Source organism: Carcharhinus amblyrhynchos, chromosome 4, assembly GCF_965287045.1.
Source record: "Carcharhinus amblyrhynchos chromosome 4, sCarAmb.v2.hapA, whole genome shotgun sequence".
Classification (NCBI taxonomy): domain Eukaryota; kingdom Metazoa; phylum Chordata; class Chondrichthyes; order Carcharhiniformes; family Carcharhinidae; genus Carcharhinus; species Carcharhinus amblyrhynchos.
This window is the reverse complement of record NC_137327.1, coordinates 18,958,389-18,979,147: the sequence shown is the minus strand read 5'-3', so window position 1 is coordinate 18,979,147 and position 20,759 is coordinate 18,958,389. Positions and strand designations below refer to the sequence as shown.

Below are 20,759 nucleotides of genomic sequence, written 5' to 3'. Positions count from 1 at the left end.
CATGTCATGAGAATTGTAGTGAGCAGGGAACCTACAATGCAAAAGGCAGGATTCTCCAGTTTTGAGGTGAGTGCGGCCAGAGAATCCAGCCGTACATGTTTATCCTAACCAAATTCAAGATGCAAAACTTATGATCCAGATGGGCTCCATAAAACACTTTGGAACTTCTGACTTGCCCCATAACACTTTGATGATTTAAAGCATTATCGGTCCTTCACCTGTCCCAGCCCACAAGCCACAACCCTGTCCTGGAAATTGCTCCCATTGAATTTTTTGCTCACTTGCATTTTAATCCTAATTGGAATGTGATTTAATCACAGGCACTGGTTAAGTAGGGGCTTGAAGCATTTTTTAAAGTGTTGGTGAATTAAATAATTGTTAATTGAAACACCAGTTAATTGATGTAATAGCTAATAATTTCCACTGTGGCCTAATGCTGGCATTAGTATTTCACACATGGTCCTGATTATAATTAATATGTTAAGAAGCAGACAAGGTATTGGAGAACCGTACTTGAATCCCGCCCGAGCGTTCTCCTGCTCGGACAGAATTCCACATTGGCCCAATTCCTAGACCACCCCCCAAATTACGCCTCCCCCACCACCCCCCACCACCCCAGGGTCAGGTGCCCCACAGCAAGTGCTGCCTCACAAAAATGTCCTCCGTTTCTTTTTCCACCGCACGGAGGCGTTTCCTGTACGGGCTGCTGCTGCACACCTTCCACTATAGCGTCCTCGCCTGTCACCCAGATACACCTTGGAGGGCCTTGTTGCCGCTGAGCAGCAGAGATCCCTCTAAGAGGGATTGCCCCCAATTATCTTGGGGACCTGGGGTGGAGGGTGTTGCATGCAGCAGTTCCGTGCAACTGTAGGTTCTATAAGGTCACGGACCCCCAAGTTGAACGTTCTGTGGCCTTGTGGAGTCCGTGGACCGTGCCTACGTTTCATGTCTTAAGTTGCACTCCCTTTTTGTTTTTCTGAAAAACCTCTTATTGACATTTTGTTTGCACTTCAGTCCCACGCTCCTGATCCATGGACACCTGGTGCGGAGAGGGTCGGGTCAGGCTGGCGACCTCCTCGTGAACATGCTCCTGGGCCTGGCGAGATGCGCCATTAACAGGTCCAGGCAACGGGCAATCAATGGGGTCATCCAACCTGACTATCTGCCCCTCTGCCGCAGCTACATTCGCAGCCAGATGTCCCTGGAGAGGGAGCACACGGTGTCCGAGGGCGCAGTTGACACCTTCTGCACCCATTGGGCACTGCAGGGGCTGGGGTGCATTATAAACCCCAATAACCACATTATGATTTAATGTTTTAAGATTCCTTTGTACTTTGGTTTTGTTCGGGCTGTTCCCCCTCCTTTTGGGGAGCTGCCCCTTTTACTTTGTCCCTAAGTTAATTTCAGCTGGTTTATTTGTTTGATATGAAAGAGGAGAACCCTATTTGATATCATAGCTGTGGCTTTGTGCAATTTGATAAACTGTTTTTAAAAGAAGAAAAGCTGCTTTTTGGTTTAATTGTTAACTTGCCACTCATATAAAATTGAATGTGTAGGCAAAGTTTCCACGTTACAGCCTAATCATTGCTACAAACTGCTCAGTTTGATGTTTTTTAATGTTTACACCACCCTTCCATTGTGAAGCAACACTACTTATGTTTTATATTGTACAGTGAAGATTGGAAAATAAAATCACAAACCACAAACTAACCTTTCAGAATTTACAAACAATTTGTAACACAGCTTGAGTTTGATGCTTGAGGATAGAATAAGTCATGGTCATAACTATTGGGCTGAAGAAGGAAGATAAACTAGACTTGGCCATTTTACTTAGTAACAGAAGTACCTCCTTTTTGCCACACAGTTTAATGATTGTAATAGTAATGGATGTAGTGAAGTTTGTGATGTGGAGGCCTCAATCTTTACTGGGATGAGATTTCCAAGTGGATAGGGTAAGTCACCTCACCCCCTGTCCCACCTCCTTTGCAACCTGAAGTGATTGGTTTCAAAGCAGATTGGGCTTGGATTTGAGATTTTTAAAACTTTAACATCTCACTGTTCTTGGGCTTTTAAATTCACCGCAAATTCTCTCTCCGATGGCCCACTCCACCTAATTTGAAATGGCCTGTACAGAGAAAAGCAAGGCAAATCATGCAAGGTATGGTAAAACCATTTTTTTTTTGGGAAGAAACCATTAAATTAGCTAGCAATCAGACAGGTATTTGTTTTGAATTGTAGGGTTTGTCACCGACGGCAACTCTAAGCTGGTTGGGTCCGCTCGCATTCGCCAACTGAGGGTAAAGAACAATATTTGTCAGATACCGAAAAAACTGAAGAGTTCTATTGAAGAATGCCATGCTCAGTATTCCTTGCATAATGAAGACCTCTCTAACTACAGTCTCCAATGGAATGTGACAGCGTCTCAGAATTCCTCAGATCTGGAACACGTGTGGCAATACAGGAGCCAAACTGAGTTGCGTAGCTACCCCATCTGGGGCAAACTTGCCATGTATAGAGGGGGCGGCTACATTGCAGAGCTGGGTACAGATGCACAGAGTGCTTACAGGTGACTGGCTTCAGCTGATGGTTTTGAATGGGGAGGCGATGGCCTAGTGGTATTATTGCTAGACTATTAATGCAGAAACTCAACTAATGTTCAGGGGATACGACTTTGAATCCCACCACGGCAGATGGTGGAATTTGAATTCAATAAAAAATATCTGGAATTAAGAATCTACTGGCGACCATGAAACCTCTGCCGATTGCCAGAAAAACCCATCTGGTTCACTAATGTCCTTTAAGAAAAGAAATCTGCCCTCCTTGCCCGATCTGGCCTACATGTGGCTCCAGAACCACAGCAATGTGGTTTATTCTCAACTGGCCCCCTCAGGCAACTAGGGATGGGCAATAAGTGCTGACCAGCCAACAATGCCCACTTCTCATGAATGAATAAAAAAATCATTGCCACTCCTCAGAAGATCTTTGCCTATATCTTCCAGTCAAATCTGTGATTCTCTGCTGGGTGAAACACGTTTTACACATCATATAAAATAATGAACCACTCAGGGAGTGCAATGATTCAAGAAAGCAGCTCACACCAGCTTCTCAAGGATAATTAAGGATAGGCAATAAATGCTGCCCTAGTCAATGACACCCACATCCCATAAATTAACTACAAGAATCAGTTGACAGGGAGAATCATAAAATCTCTATGGTGAGGAAGGAGGCCATTTGGCCCAGCGAGTCTGCACTGGCCCTTGATAGCATCTCACCCTAGGGTCCCTGGCACTGTGAGACAGCAGTGCTAACTAACCACAATGCCACTGTGAAACTCACACATTAATTTTCTTTTTATTCATTCAGGGGACATGGACTTTACTGGCTGGCCAGCATTTATTGCCCATCCCTAGTTGCCTGAGAGCCAAACACATTGCTGTAGCTCTGGAGACACATGTAGGCCAGACCAGGCAAATTTCCTTCCCTAAAGGACATTAGTGAACCAGATGGGTTTTTCCGACAATCGACAATGGTTTCATGGTCATCAGTAGATTCTTAATTCCATATTTTTTTTAATTGAATTCAAATTCCACCATCTGCTGTGGCAGGATTCGAACCCAGGTCCCCAGAACATTAGCTGAGTTTCTGTATTAATAGTCAAGCGATAATACCACGAGGCCATTGCCTCCCCCAATAATAATACATTTCACGGTCATGTGAAGGCAATTATGCTGTTGGTTTTTATTAATTTGGTGTGTTTTTTCCTCCATTCAAATTAAGTATTCTCTGAAGCACTGTGCAATATTTCCTGTTTGAAAGGCTGGGTAGATGATGTGTGATGAAACTCCTGCCAAAAGTGCCTGAGGATCCATATTTAAAAGTGCAGTAAATAGCTAACACTTGTGCAGAATGATGTAATTTGACCTGCCCTCTAATTTTCATTCCAGTTTCTCCCTTCTTCCCAACCCAGCCCTCATCAAAGTTCCTTTCCTCCAATTCAATCTGCCCAACTGCAAAGCAGCCTGTGTTTTCAGGATAGCTATCTTGTGGAAGAATATCAACCATTTTTTAGTTCAATCTGTACAGTTCTGAAATGATTTTATCTATTTTCCTTTTTTTATCTGGAACTTTTACCCATCCTGAGTTCTGCGTTATCACTATAGAATAGAATCATAGAATCCCTACAGTGTAGAAAGAGGCCATTTGGCCCATCGAGTCTGCACTGACTCTTCAAAAGAGCATCTGATCCAAGCCCTCCCCTCTGCCTTACCCCCAAAACCCTGTGCATTCACAATGGCTAACTCAACTAACCAACACATCTTTGGACTGTGGAAGGAAACCAGAGCATCTGAAGGAAATCCATGCAGGCATGAGGAGAATGTGCAAACTCCACACAGACTGTCACCGGTGGCACAGCGGTTAGCACTGTTGCCTCACAAAGCCAGAGACCTGGGTTCGATTCCTGGCTTCGGTCACTGTCTGTGCGGAGTCTGCATGTTCTCCCCGTGTCTGTGTGGGCTTCCTCCGGGTGCTCCGGTTTCCTCCCACAGTCTGAAAGACGCGTTGGTTAGATGCACTGGCCATGCTAAATTCTCCCTCAGGGTCCCCGAACAGGCACCGGAGTGTGGTGACTAGGGAATTTTCACAGGAACTTCATTGCAAGTGTTAATGTAAGCCTACTTGTGACACTAATAAATAAAATTAAAACTTAAACCCAGAGCTGGAGTTGATCCGAGTCCCTGGTGCTGTGAGACAGCAGTGCTAACCACTGTGCCACCATGCCACCTGTTTCCTCCTATGATGTAAATGTTCTCCAATGCCACCGTTGACTGCCATCTCTGCTGGATGTAAATGATCCCGTGGCACTGTTTAAAGAAGACTAAGATAGTTCTTCCCATTGTCCAAGTCAAAATCTACCCCTCAAGCAATCAGCAAAAGTTTTCCCTTGGATGTTTCTTTTTGTGTATTCATTGTGTTATTAGCATTTTCTTATTGGCAGCCGTCCAGCTGAACAGGGGCACTTTTAAGCGAACAATTACGTGATGTCATTGCGAATGACATCACGGGGGAAACGGGTGGCATGTTGGCACAGTGGTTAGCACTGCTGCCCCACAGCTCCAGGAACCCAGGTTCGATTCCCGGATTGGGTCACTGTGTGGAGGCTGCACATTCTCCACGTGTCTGCGTGGGTTTCCTCCAGGTGATCCAGTTTCCACCCTCTCCAAAGATGTGCAGGTTCAGTGGATTAACCATGATAAATTTCCCCTTAACGTCAGGGGAAAACCAGGGTAAGTATATGGGGATAGGGCCTGGGTTGGATTGTGGTTGGTGCAGACTTGATGGGCTGAATGGCCTCCTTCTGCACTGTAGGATTCTATGAGATGACATCATCGGCTGTTTATGCAGGCAAACTGGCAGTGTAATAATTCAGTCAGTAGTGTTAACATTTCCTGAATAAAACTCTTATTTTTGTTTAACCTCCATGGCCTCTTAATTAGCCGTTCAGGTCCCACTGCTGCAGCTAGCAAGGACGGAGAATTTGGCCATCAGCCACATTTCTGTTCACTGCAGTGGGACTGGAGAATCTCATCAATGTGAATGGCTGGAGGACCCCGCTCCATATTTGTGAGTAGCCCAGTCACTGTCTGTGCAGAGTCTGCACATTCTCCCTGTGTCTACGTGGGTTTTCTCCAGGTGCTTTGGTTTCTTCCCACATTCTGAAAGATGTGCTGGTTGGGTGCATTGACCCAAATTGGCACCAGATTGTGATAACTGGGGGAATTTCACAGTAACTTCATTGCAGCGTTAATGTAAGCCTGACTTGTGACTAATAATAAATAAACTTCTTAGACTTTAAACTTTAGACAGTATGTTCCCAACCTTTTGAGTTAGTGATTGTTGACCAACTCATGGAGTTAAATACCTTGATTGCTCAGTGGCACGGTGGCACAGTGGTTAGCACTGCTGGCTCACAGCTCCAGGGCCCGGGTTTGATTCCCAGCTTGGGCCACTGTGTGTGCAGAGTCTGCACGTTCTCCCCGTGTCTGTGAGGGATTCCTCCAGGTGCTCCAGTTTCCTCCCACATTCCAAAGGATGTGCTGGTTAGGTGCCATGCTAAATTCTTCCTCTGTTTATCTGAATCGGCCCCAGTGTGTGGCAACTTGAGGATTTTCACAGTAACATAATTGCTGTGTTAATGTAAGCCTACTTGTGACACTAATAAATAAGATTAAACATTTGCCAGCTTTGTGAAAAACAAACTTGATGGATCTTGGTCTTTTCTCGTCTAGCAATTCAAAGTTCCTGTGAAGTGATGGGCTTGAAGTGTGAGATTTCCTAGTTATGGTATTGAGCTAAGCACTGAGGTGAAAAATATTCCGTTGCGTAATCATTTTCCATTATCAGGTCTGATTTGTAAGCTTTTTGATTTTTTTCCAATTTCTTCCATTTTCTCATTGGGGCCGGAATTCTCCCATATTGCCCGCCATGGAAATTGTAGAGGGTGGGTGGCAGACTGTACAATAGGTCCATTGACCTTGGGTGGGATTCTCCGGTTTGGCGGTGAGTGTGGTCGGAGAATCCCACCCATTGTGTTCCGATCAGTAGTCTTTTTAAAAGTTTTTGATTTATTTAACTCTACTTCTATTAACCTTACATTCTTTTCCTTTACATTTCCTACTGAGGTAGTATGTTTGTGTTTTTTCCCTTTCCCTGATCCTTTTAAAATACTAATTTATCATTGCCTCTCCAACTTTGAGGAACTTCGTGACTTGTTGGCTTGTCTATTTGCTTCAAAGATGCAGACTGTTGTGTTTCTAGAATGAATGGCCTTTCCAGCCCAAGGAGTGTAAGTTATTGTGGGCGGGAGGTGTAACAAGGACTGCCAATTCATGATGCGTAAATTAACATGTACCTTCTTCCTCTATTCTACAGAGTTCTTCAATATCTGTTTGATAATACTTGGCTGGACACCTACACGCGAGCCATTTTTGTGGAATTCACTGTCTATAATGCGAATGTGAATCTCTTCTGCATTGCCACGCTAATATTAGAAAGTAATGCTGTAGGTAAGAGTAGAGACCTGACATTACTAAGGCACTGTTATCTTACTGAACACTCATCAGCACCAAACATTCACAGCACGACTGTCAAACATTATTGCAAATCACTTCATGTGGCTCTTCAATATAAATTAGTCATAGATTTACAGTTGCCTCAAACTGCATCTTCTACTTATTCTTCAATTTGCAAAAAAAACGCTTTACCGGTAGTTTAAAACGTCGTGTCTCCCTGTCACCCACGTCGTTCACTAATATAAACTGCTCGAGCTCTAGTTTCATCAGCACAATAGATCCATTTTTTATTGTGGGTCCAAAGTTCCACTGTCAGAGTAGTGCAGAGTTGGGTTTCACGTGGGAGATATAAATGATATCCCACAGGGATCAGTGTTGCTATCTTTATTAATATAGGTATTTGGAAAGTGGTCTACAATTTGTACAAGTGTAAGTGCTGGCGGGGGTCAAGGGGACAGAGACAGTTCCCAAATTTACTCAGCCAGAACAGGAATTAAACCTGTGATGTTGCTGTTATTCTGAATCATGTGCTAGCCATCCAGCCAACTGAGCTCATCAACCCCCACGTGTGAGTCATAACCAAACTAATAAAGTAAATCAGATATGGGGCTGTATTTATTGGTTTAATCAATTTAAGATGAGACATACTCTTTCATCCTAGTTAGACTCATTTAGAATACTAGTGCATAAATTCCAATCAGTCACCTTGGCTTTCTCAAGATGATTTGCCTGACATCAGGGTGACCAGTGCAAAAGATCGCTGAATTTTAAGGCCAAATTATGTTCAAGTACAAATCACATTCCTGCAATCATTTTGCATGAGTTTAGGAAGCATCAAACTAGTAGCCGGCCAACCCACAAAACAACTTATACCTCCAGATCTAAGGAGTTGCTTTAATTGCATTAATTTTCAGGGCTTCCAGGCTCTTAAAGTTAAGCTGGCTCTTTCAGACATACAGACACAAATAGGCACAATTTAAAAGCTTTTGGACGTAATTTAATTTGCTCAGAAACTGACCGCATTACCCCCAGTGTAACTAGTAAATGGATTCCATATTTTTTTAAAACGTAATTTCCAGTGTTTTATAATGGGCTCACTCACAAGAGGTGGATTAACAGCACCTCCTGTGCTGGGCAGCATGATGGCACAGTGGTTAGCACTGTTGCTCGCAGTGCCAGGGATCTGTGTTCAAATCCCAGCTTGGGTCATTTTCTACGCGGAATCTATATTTTCTCCCTGTGTCTGCAATGGGCTTTCTCCAGTTGCTCCGGTTTCCTCCCACAATCTGAAAGACGTGTGGTTAGGTTCTTTGGTCATGCTAAATTCTCCCTCAGTGTACCCAAACAGGCACCAGAGTGTGGCAACTAGGGGAATTTCACAGTAACTTCAAGTCTACTTGTGACACTAAACTAAACCTTGGTGAAAAATACTGATTTTTCTTTGTGATAAACCCATTTTCAGCTGCATCAATCAAACTGTGCCAAGTTAACATTTCGAAATCTATTAACAAATATTTCTTAAAAGAATTCTTAACAATTATTTCTTTAAAACACTACTCGATTGCCCTGGTTCAAGGCAGATTTTGTATTTTGTGATCTGCTAATTACTTTGAATGGAAATTCAAGGAGAAAGACATTTCTCAAAAATATTGCAATTAAAAATAATTTACAGACGCACTGGGTCAGAAGATCCACAGGCAGATTTGGTTTTGTTTCATTGTATAGTCAGTTGAAAGCTTGAAACTAATTGAATTAGAATTAATGTTATGCTTTCAGTATGGAAAAATGGGAGACAAATGTAAGGGTGGTGTGGTGGATTTGGGTAGACAAAGCTGCCACTGAAACCAAAATGCTGGAAAATCTCAGCAGGTCTGGACAGCATCTGTAAGGAGGCAAAAGAGCTGACGTTTTGAGTCTAGATGACCCTTTGTCAAAGCTAAAAGGTATAGGATATTGGAGATATTTATACTATAGGGTGAGGGAATGAAAGGTGAGCCGTAGCCACAAAATTGAGAGATGGAAGGTGTGAATGGTCAAATGGCAGATAAGTTGAAATCAGAGGATAAGTTGTGACAGATAAAGAAGTGGTAGGGGTGGGGGGGATGGGTAGGAAATGGAGGAAAAGGGGGAAATGTAAGCAAAGGGGGAGAAAAGGTATGAAAAGTGGGGATAAAATAGCTGCCACTGATACTGTTCTACAACTGTTAACAGCCCACACCAGCTATGCAAATGGCTTAGTCCCTTTTTTTGGGCTGATGTCTCTGGCTTTGAGTGTGGGTGATTCATGCTGGCCACGTGGGGTCCCAGCAATTTCCAGATCTGCAACCATAAAAAGAGACTGCCAACCGAGTCCATGTCTGTACCCCCTTGCACTCAACCACACCACAATTGAAATGTGCATGGTCTGTCAAACTGACTTCTTGTACCTTTTTCAGGGGCCTTCTTTGCACATGCTACTCTGCAAAGTATCCGTCTCTATCAGTACACAGATGGGCTGCACATCTTTGTTGTTGCAGCTGAAGTGGCATATTTCCTCTTCCTCATCTATTACATGGTGATTCAGGTAAGTCTGCAGGTACATCAATATTATTACAGACTATACAATCAGTGACGACTAACTAGTATTGAGGGAAATGGTTCCCAGAAAATGTAATCAGGTGTAATCTGTTCAGAATTCTGGCTCTCACACAAACATAACTGAAGATAACCAAAAATAATACTAAATGGGGTGAGGCAAAAAAATAAGTGGCATTCACTATAATGTTAATTTTCATTGATAAGGGTCATTACTGTACTGGAGAAATAGGAATGACAATGCATATAATCATGGGGAGGTACTGGTATAGTGGTACTGTCACTAGACTAGCAACCCAGAGACCCAGGGCAGGTTCTGGGGACATGGGTTCAAATCCCGACATGGCAGATGGTGAAATCTGCATATGGAACGGTATATATAGCATAGGTAATTCTGGCATTGGATTGTAAAATTGCAAATGCCCGTTAATGTCCTTTAAAGGAAGGGAAGTTACTGCCCATATTCAGCCTAGCCTACATCTGACTCTAGTCAAACATGATGTGGGTATGCCGGCGTTGGACTGGCGTAAACACAGTAAAAAGTCTGACAACACCAGGTTTTAGTCCAACCGATTTATTTGATAATAGACCCACAAGCTTTCGGGTTAGTCCCTTCGTCAAGTGAATGGAGAGTTCTGGCCTCAGACAGAGCAAGTCACGGGGGTTACAGATAGTGCGACATGAACCCAAGACCCCTGTTGAGACCGTCCTCATGTGTGCAGAACTCTGCGCTGTCATGTGTCGTGAAGGCCACCTTGGAGAATGCTTACCCGAAGGTCAGAGGCTGAATGCCCGTGACCGCTGAAGTGTTCGCCAACAGGAAGGGAACAGTCTTGCCTGGTGATTGTCGAGCGATGTTCATTCATCCGTTGTCGTAGCGTCTGCAAGGTCTCCCCAATGTACCATGCTTCGGGACATCCTTTCTTGCAACTTGCCTAGGTTTGCAAAACCTCACTTACTGTACTGTCTGGAGACAATACACATCTCTGTAACCTGTGATCAGTGCTCCTTCCACTCACATTGTCAGCCACTTCAGGTCTTGAACATCAGGTTAGGTGTAAGGATTCGCATCTAATCAGTAATCTCTAAACTGTCTGTGCTTTATATGGTCTGTCTGAGGCCAGAACTCTCCATTCACCTGACGAAGGGACTAACCCGAAAGCTTGTGAGTCTATTATCAAATAAATCGGTTGGACTAAAACCTGGTGTTGTCAGACTTTTTACTCTAGTCAAACATTGCATGGTAAATTCTTAAAGCCTTCTGATGTGGCTTAGCAAATCACTCACTTGTAAAAACCATTGCTATTTGGGAAGAAGGCCCACCAGCACTTTGGACGGCATGTTGGCACAGTCATTAGCACTGCTGCCTCACAGCATCAGGGACCCGGGTTCAATTCCAGCTTTAGGTGACAGTCTGTGTGGAGTTTGCATGTTTTCCCTCTGTCCACATGGGTTTCCTCTGGGTGCTCCGGTTTCCTCTACAGTCCAGATATGTGTGGGTTAGGTTGATTGGTCATGCTAAGCTGTCCCTTAGTGTCAGGGGGATTAGTAGAGAAAATACGTGTGGTTACGGGTATCGGGCCTGGGTGGGATTGTGGTCAGTGCAGGCTCAATGGGCCCAATGGCCTTCTTCTGCACTGTAAGGATTCTATAATTAGAATGATAGAGCACAGAAGTAGGCCACTCAGTTCATCTTATCTGTACTGGCTGTTTGAGTTATTCAATCAGTCCTAGTTACTTGCTCCTTCACCACAGCCCTGTAATTGTTTTCTCTTCAATGATATCATCAATTTTCTTTTAACTGAAATGCAATTGAATCTGCTTTCCATTGCCGTTTCAGGCAGCATAAAAACAATGTTTCCCCGTGTCGCTTCTGCCTCTTTTGCCAATCATCTTAAATCTGTGCCCTCGGTGAACCAATTCTCATGCCACTAGACTCAGCTTTTCCTTAGTTATTCAGTCAGAACCATTGATGATTTTGAAAAGCTCAGTCAAATCTCCTCTGCTTTTAAGTGAAATAATCTCAACTTCTCCAGTCTTTTCAAATGACTGGGTGTGAGTGCAGTCAGTATTACACAGCTATAACTTCAACAAGGGACGGTCTTTGTGAAATGCTGAGTAGTAAAACTGAACTCGAACGCTTGGAATTTCCTGGGGTATAGCTGGTGGGACAGGAGATCCTCTTGCTCTATTGTGCTATCGGAGATGCAGTCTTTCAGATAAGACATTAAATCAAAACCCCTTCTGGCTGCTCAGGTGAATGTAAAAGGTACCAGGCATTATTTTGGAGATGGTGTGAGGGGGTTTGGAGATGGTGTGTGGTGGTGGGGGGTGATAGTGGCAATAGCCCTGGTGTCCTGGCTAATATTTATCTTTTCAATGACATCACACAAGCACATCTGGTCATTATTACAGTACTGTTTAATGGAACTTCCTGTGCATAAGTTAGCTAAGAGTTAAAGTTTAAAACTTTAAAATTTATTGATTAGTGTCACAAATAGGCTTATATTAACACTGCAATGAAGTTATTGTGAAAATCCCCTAACTGCGGTGTTTCCCACATCACAGCAGTGATATGCTTAATTATAAGTTGTTAATTAGTTGTCCTTTTTAGTTACAATTTATTTCATGTGCCTTTCCAGGGAAAACTATTGAAGGAGCAGAAATGGAATTATTTCAAAAGTAAATGGAACCTTTTGGAGACAGCCATTATAATGATCAGTTGGAGCGCACTTTCTGTATTCATCAAGAGAACTATTCTGGGAAAGCGAGACATTGAATACTATCACAATCACAGAAAAGGGTACTCTGTAGTTTAGTGTATATTGTTTACTTAAAAAGTAGTGATGTTTAATTATTGTATTATATATTCTGGACACATGATTTTCCAGTATCAGCTTTGGAGGTCAGGTCATTGAGTGTATTTTAGACAGAAGTTGATAGGTTCCTGATTGGTCAGGGGGTCAAAGGTTACTGGGGAAAAAGTGGGAAATTGGGGTTGAGAAACTTGTCAGCCATGACTGAATGATGGAGCAGACCCGATGGGCCAAATGGTCTTATGATCTAAGTGTTTCTCGAGAAAGCTGTAGAACATCAAAAGTAATCTTAACCCATGGACCTGACCTTGCATTAAAACCACGGAGTGAATTGGCAATCAGCAAAATAGATACAAAAGTAAGCACTGGAATGCAAGTGTACAATAGTCTGACAAAACAATAGATACCGCAAAGCAATATCAGTATTAGTCATTAAGATTCTAGTGCCAGATATATGTGACTAAGGCACTGATTTGTCATTTTGAATGGCTCACTTAGTCATGTAAACGCAGTAAGATAGCATTAATGTATACCTACATACAACTACTCCACAGGGTTTTCTGTCTTTTCTCTATCAACGATTTCAAAGTCAATTTCCAGTTCTTTCCTCTTTCAAGATGGTAGTCAGCCTAAATCTCTCTCCCTCTCTCTGATTTTACCTCTCCTACGCATGTTCCAATGAAGGGAAGGTTGAAGGAAAATGAAGCTTTCCATCCAGGACACAAATGCAACCACCAATACTGAAATAATTAATTATTTACAGCAAAAGTCTGATCATTATCATCAAAATAAACTTAGCATATCCAAACTCAAAATGAGCCAGCTGTTTTCCGAACTGTTAGTAAAGTAACAGAAGGTGCCGAAAGGATATTTGTTCTGATGAATGTTGTTATTGAGGAGACGTTTAATCTCCATTTTGCTATGCTTCTGACAGATTTGTGAGTTTCTATGAGACAGCAATGGCAGACGCAGTCATGGGTTATCTGATTGCCTTCCTGGTTCTGCTAGCAACCATCAAACTTTGGCATCTGCTGCGCCTTAACCCCAAGCTCAACATGATTACATCAACCTTAAGAAGAGCCTGGGGTGACATCTCAGGCTTTCTGACTGTCATTTTAATCATGTTTCTGGCCTATTCTATTGCGGTAAGTTCTTACTGTTGGTGGAGCAATACTCTCAACACATCATTAGTGTTTTTAAACTGAAATTTGATAAACAAAGCGTATTTTTCCTTGTTCTTTGAAAGTGTACACCTCAGAGACTTTTAGCCTGAATTCAATTGAGTTTTGTGAAGTATGAGGAATTATAGGACCAGTTATTCTGGTCGGTTAGCTCATTCTAAAACTTATTATTATTTGAACAAAGATAATTTCATTGATCTTTGTTTTAAATTTATATCCTCTGGTATTAGTTTTTTGAGTCCCACCTTCCAGCCTCCATGAACTTCAACTCATCTAAAACTCTGCATAGAATTCAGCAGAAGCTTTATCCAGAGTGGTGAGCAAGCAATAGTGCTGCAGTGGTTGGAGAGGAGATGGTAGCATTATGTCCCTGGACTAGTCATCCAGAGGAACTGACTAACGTTCTGGGTGCTTAGGTTCAAAACCCACCATGGCAGGTGACGTACCACAGGCATCTTGCTGGGTCCCCTATTATTCATCATTTATTTAAATAACATTAAAGACTACGTGGGGGTATGATTAGTAAGTTGCAGATGACACAAAGATTGGCTGGGTGGTTAGTATTGAGGTTGGGTGTCTCATGTTCGAGGATAGTCAAATGGGCAGATAAATAACGGATGGAATTTAACCCTGAAAAGTGTGACATGATGCACTTTGGGAGGAATAATTTGACAAGGAAGTATTCAATGAATGACATGACACTAGGAAGTTCTGTGGGAGAAAGGGAGCTTGACGTGTTTGTCTATGGATCTCTGAAGACAGAAGGCCACTGCCTTCATCATTCAAGGCATAGATTACAAAAGCAGGGAAGTCATGGTGGAGTTGTATTGACCTTTGGTGGTGCCACAGTTTGAGTACTGTGTGCAGTTCTGATTAATACATTATAAGAAGGATGTGATTGCACTGGAGGGGGTGCAGAGGAGATGCACCAGGGTGTTTACTGTGATACCTTTAAGATATCAAGAGAGGTTGAATGGCTTTGGTTGTTTTTGTTGGAGCAGAGAAGACAGGGGTGACCTTATCAAGGTGCACATGATTATGAGGGCTGTTCCCCTGAGCTGAAGAGTCAGTCACGAGGGAACAATCTTCAAGGTGAAGAGTCAGTCACGTGGGAACAATCTTCAAGGTGAAGGGTAGGAGGCTAAGGGGGAATGTGAGAAAAAGCTTTTTTACCCAGGGGATGGTGACAGTCTGGAATGCGCTGCCTGGGAGTGTTGTCAAGGCAAGTTGCCTCACATCCTTTAAAATGGATGAGCACTTGGCACATTATAACCTTCAAGGCTTTGGGCCAAGTGCTGGTAACTGGGATTAGGTGGGAGGTCAAGTGTTTCTCAAGTGTTGGTGCAGACCCAATGGGCTGAAGGGCCTCTTCTGCACTGTATGATTCTATGATTCTATGTAAGTGACTTCAGAGATTTTTTCAGGAGTGAGCACAGAGGAAAATGGGATTGGCAAGGGGATTGTGGCTGTAGATGAAGAACCACACAGAGAAGACCTTACATGTCAGGGGGATAGCGGGAACAGCAAAGACACATGAGATGGTGAGGTTGAAGGGGTTGACAGTGACTATGGGAAGGAGAGAATTAGGGAAGGAAGGCAGGCAGCTGAACTATGCAAGAAAAATTAAACTCTGAAGACATCATGGCAAAATGTTCATTTCTATTCCCCACCTGTTTGATTATTTGCAGAAATCTAGGACGCAGAAGGATAGTGATTTAATTTTAATACATTTTTTGGCTAGGGTGTTCCATCAACCCGATGAACCATTGTATTTTCAGGCTGCTTAATAGACTTCTGTAATTATCCTGTAAATGATGTGGAAAGAGACACTGTTTTCAGGATCTTTTGAATATTCAATGTTGATAATTTCATGTCCAACATCAGATTATTACTAATGCAACAGTATCTCTGCCCTACAGACAAATATAATGTTTGGCTGGAGTATGTCCTCCTATAAAACCATTTTTGATGCTGCAGAGACCATGGTCAGTCTTCAACTGGGGATCTTCAACTATGAAGAGGTACGGAAAGCAAAAGGTTGTTGCAAAGAAGTCTCTGTTCAAAAAAATGAACTTGATTCTATCTAATCTATAATTGATTCATTTAAATCTGTTTCATTAGGATTCACAGTTTAATCTTGTTATGTTGCAGGCATTGGAATAAATAAGGTGTCTCATTTTTGTTAGTGGGTTATATTTAATGGTAGATTTAGTTTTAACAAAATGGAAACAGGCTAGAGTGTCATTGTGCCACAGTGGTTAGCACCGCTACCTCACAGCGCCAAGAACCAACTTCAGCGTTGGATGACTGTGTGGAGTTTGCACATTCTCCCTGTGTCTGCGTGGGTTTCTTATGGGTGTTCTGGTTTCTTCCCACAGTCCAAAGATGTGCAAGTTATGTTAATTGGCCATATTAAATTGCCCCTTACTATCAAGGGAATGGCAGGGTAAATAAAGTGGGTTACAAAGATAGGACCTGGATGGAATTGTTGTTGGTGCAGACTCAAAGGGCCAAATGGCTTCCTTCTGCACGGCAAGGATTCTATGATTCTAACATACATGCGGACTGGTTGGGCCCAGAGGCCTGTTTCTGAGCCATATATCTAATGTAATCTTTTAAATTTTTTTTATAGTTTGGTTTAACACATTACTTTGTGTTGTGCTAAATTCAAATAATCTAGAAGGCATTGTAATCCAGACTTGTATAATTACCTGACCCTAGAGTTCAACGATCACAATTTAATTGTTGCAGAGTGAAAATTGTAATACAAAAGTGACAGTATAGCCTCACTTTTCACGTCACACCTTTCCAGTGATAATAATATTCTTCAGATAACTTGTCTGAGAAAACTGTTTTAACTATCACTATTTTATACTTGTGTGCAATTGCAATAACTGCTTTCACTTCTACACAAGTGTGGTTCTGGGTTCACTTCCACAATGATGGCTCATTAATATCATCAAGTTATCTCCAGGCTCCAACAACAAAGGAATCGACAATCAAATTGGATACAAGGGTAGGGGTTCGTGAGGTCCTCTGTCATCCAAGCTGAGCCTCAGACATAATCAGTGCTTCTCAGAAAAGCATTAGATTTAACCATTTTTACAAATAGTTTGGTTTTAACATTGTCAGTTCAGTCTATTTACACAATGGTTTGGATCAGATTTGAACTTATTTTTGTCTTTATCTGATCAGATATTGGACTATAATCCAATTCTGGGTTCGTTTCTGATTGGTTCCTGCATCATCTTTATGACATTTGTCGTCCTGAATCTCTTCATTTCTGTCATACTTGTGGCATTTAGTGAGGAGCAGAAAAATTACAAGGTTTGTATTATAATTCTTTCTATTTATCTCTGTCCACTTTTTCAATTACATGAAGAATTGAGTGAATGGGGTAAAGTTCAAAGGAGCTGTGAGGGGCAAGTTTTTTACGCAGAGAGTGTTAGGTTTCTGGATGGTAGTGCAGGCAGATATGACAGGGGCGTTTAAGGGGCTTTCAGATAAGCTCATGAACATGCAAGAAATAGAGGGATTTGGACCAAGGGCAGGCAGAAAGGATTAGTTTAATTTGGTGTCATGTTCAGCACAACCAAAGGGCCTGTTCATGTGCTGTACCATTCTATGTTCTATGAAGACTTGGCAATATTTTAATATATGAAGCTAAGTGAAATAATTAATTTTAATACAATAAAATTTTCAAAAACTTCAATTATTCAAAACTTTTGCTTACAGTATATTGTTCAAACTAAATTGCAATGAAGTATTTATGCTTGTGTCAGGATTTATTTTTCCCAATTTCCCTCTCCTTTCCTTAAGGGCCAGCTTTGACAACAATATATTGCTGTCTTTTTCACACAAGTAGTTATTCTGCATGTGTGAATGCAGACAGTGATAATTGATCAGCTTGGATTTGATTTGATTTATTATTTTCATTTTGGGATACAGTGAAAAACATTGTTTCTTGTGGATTATAGACAAAACATGCCATTCATAGAGTACATAGAGAAGGAGAGGAGAGCGTGCAGAACGTAGTGTTACAGATGTAGCTAGGGTACAGAAAAAGACCAGCTTCACATATGGTAGGTACATTCAACAGTCTGATGACAGCAGGAAAGAAGCTGTTCTTGAGTCAGTTGGTACGTGACCTCAGACTTTTGTAAGTTTTTTGATGGCACGATGGCACAGTAGTTAGCACTGTTGCCTCACAGTGCCAGGGACCCAGGTTTGGTTCGTGGCCATTGTCACTGTGTGGAGTTTGCATGTTTTCCCTGTGTCTGCATGGGTTCCCTCCAAGAGCTCTGGTTTCCTCCCACAATCTGAAAGACGTGCTGGTTAGGTGCATTGGTCATGCTTAGTTTTCCCTTTATGTCCCCAAACAGGTGCCAGTGTGTGGCATCTAAGGGATTTTCACAGTAACTTCACTGTAGTGTTAATGCAAGCCTACTTGTGACAATAGTAAATAAATTTTAAACTTTGAAACTTTTTCCCGACAGAAGAAAGTGGAAGAGAGAATACCCAGGGTACATAGGGTCCTTGGTTATTCTAGCTGCTTTTCCAAGGCAGCAGGAAATGTAGTCAGTGTCAATGGATAAGAGTTGGTTTTAACGATGGACTGAGCTACATTCACAACCCTTGTGGTTTCTTGCGGTCTTGGTCAGGGCAGGAGCCATAACAAGCTGTCATATATCCAGAAAGGATGCTTTCTATGGTGGTTATCCATGGAGCGCTTCAGGGATGAGCCTGATCTCCCATTTAATTTAGAAGACGCAACATACACCAATCTAAATGGCCAGACTCCAACACAAACTGCAGAGCATCTCTGTGCCTCTGGATACAACCCAGATGGGTTTTGGTGACTGGCTCCATCTCATAAAATTTGGCCGCAGTGTCAGCTGTTCAAACTTGACAAAAATGTTGCTTTGGCAAGGGTTTGGGATTTAGCTACACATACAGAAGGAGCACTGAGATTTACAGAGTTAACCAAACAGGCAATCAAGCCAAATTTAAACAGGCAAAATTGAGTGATGTAACAAATAGTCACGACATACAAAATTGACATTTAAGAAAGAAGTAGCTGGTCCATTTGGGTGGCATGGTGGCACAGTGGTTAGCACTGCTGCCTCACAGTGCCAGGGACCAGGGTTCAATTCCAGCCTCGAGTCACTGTCTATGTGGAGTTTGCACGTTCTCACTGTGTCTGTGTGGGATTCCTCCGGGTGCTCTGGTTTCCTCCCACTATCCAAATTTGTGCAGGTTAGGGGATTAACCAGGTAAATACGTGGGGTTGTGGGAATAGGCTTGGGTAAGATACTTTCTCAGAGAGTTGGTGCAGATTTGATGGGCCAAATGGTCCCCTTCTGCACTGTAGGATTCTATGATAAGGCACACCTCAATGTGGCTGGAACAATATGACTGGATGCCATCAATATAAGATAATCCCCAGGAAATCCAGTAGGGAATTCAGAAAATTCTTCACCCAAACAGCATTGAGTATGGAATTCACTACCACGAGTAGTTGAAGTGAACAGTATGTTGAACCTATGAGGGAAATGGGAAGACGATTATGATGGTGGAACTGTGTGACATTAGTGTACCATTAAGAGATTTTTTTTATAGCATGCTCCCTGCAGCTCACAGCCTTAGCCAATGTCATTGACACCAGGTTGTCTACTAGAAGCCCTTTTAGTACTCTTTCTTTGGTTTGAACAGGGATTATTTATTTTCAACTTTGGGAATTAGTTTGATGACCCCGTCAGGAGGAAGAATGTTTGCAGGTCAGGTGACTGGAACTCTTTCATTTTCAGTTCTGAGCTGCAGGTTTTAGTTTTAAGAGGGACATCAAGCTGGAAAGAAGTCTCAGTCTTTCTCTCGGGTTTTGGGAAATTCTACTGATAAGCTGAAAGCTTTCCTGGAGTAGAAAATTGGCTGTGGGTGATTTCACCAGAGTCTCTCCCTGGTATTCTGGGAAGCTGTTCAAACTGTTCTGAGTGTGTCAAGAGAACTGCAGTATTCATCCAAATGATTCAGTTCCAGTATCACATGAGCATCAGTCTTTGCTGTGTTAAATCTGTGGAAGGGTTTTGTTAAAGGAAGTTTTTGTCTGATTGGAATATCTTAGATGTCTTTAGGGATTATACATTATCATGGTTGTTTTCTTTTTCTTTGTAATTGATAAAAGTTATGGCTAATTTTCTTTCCATACATATTAACTATATTCTGAAATAAACTTTGTTTGAGCTTTTATCATCCAGTTGCTACTTTCTAAAAGCTCCCTAGTGGGTATTTGAATCATACTTGAGGTGAAACATATCATGCTTATCCTAGCCAAATTCGAGGTGCGAAACTTCTGATCCCGGCACACTCCATAAAGCACTTTAGCGTTTATGACCTGAACCATAACAAATAAAAGATAGGAGGGGGTTTGACTGGAGCATAAGCACTGACATGGGCAGGTTGTGTTGAGTGGTCTGTTACCATGCCATAGTTGTAATGTAACCTGTATAAGGAGTGTTTTTGGAAAATATTTGAACATCAGATGGGATATTAACCTTTTTTTTCCCCTTCTAGGTGTCTGAAGAAGAAGAAATAGTTGACTTAATGCTGACAAAATTGTGCAGTTTCTTGGGGGTCAAAAATAAGAAGAGTTCCTCTCAGTCAGAACAGTGACCAAAGCAAACACCTTGGATTGGAACCCAGCAGCTAATAGCAGTTCAAATTCTACAGTGTGTAATTTCTTCAATAATGAATAATTTAGTAGATTAATTTTAAGAATATCTATAAATGTAACTTGTCACAGTTGATGCACAAAGTAAATCAGTTCCTCTGCATATTTGTTTTATTGTATTGAATCAATGTGCCTAAATAAAATGTAAAGAAAAGCATTCAATCATCCAGAGTCAACTTTCAGGTTCTCGCTTTTGTTGTGTCATATTTACATACTGACAGCATTCAGTGCGGGAAAGTAGGTACCAGATTAGATTGGAACATAATCCTTTCTGCAGTGACCTTCAAATCCACTCCAGAATCTTCACTCCATTCTAAACTAACCTGCAAAAATCTGGACTGTGGGAGGAAACCAGAGCACCGGAGGAAACCCACACAGACACAGCAAGAAT

The 20,759-nt window shown here is 42.0% G+C and overlaps 1 protein-coding gene across 1 annotated transcript in view; it reads left to right on the top strand.

The window, feature by feature from the left end:
• LOC145341734 (polycystin-1-like protein 2) overlaps window positions 1-20,334 on the top strand; it is a 118,647-nt gene extending 98,313 nt beyond the window's left edge. The window contains exons 36-43 of the mRNA XM_080186595.1: window positions 2,239-2,566; window positions 6,931-7,064; window positions 9,506-9,633; window positions 12,287-12,447; window positions 13,395-13,605; window positions 15,561-15,662; window positions 16,837-16,968; window positions 20,212-20,334. Coding sequence (XP_080042721.1) covers window positions 2,239-2,566; window positions 6,931-7,064; window positions 9,506-9,633; window positions 12,287-12,447; window positions 13,395-13,605; window positions 15,561-15,662; window positions 16,837-16,968; window positions 20,212-20,310 — 1,295 coding nt within the window. The 3' untranslated portion in view covers window positions 20,311-20,334. The remainder of the gene's footprint in view (window positions 1-2,238; window positions 2,567-6,930; window positions 7,065-9,505; window positions 9,634-12,286; window positions 12,448-13,394; window positions 13,606-15,560; window positions 15,663-16,836; window positions 16,969-20,211) is intronic.
• The last annotated feature ends 425 nt before the right edge of the window (window positions 20,335-20,759 follow it).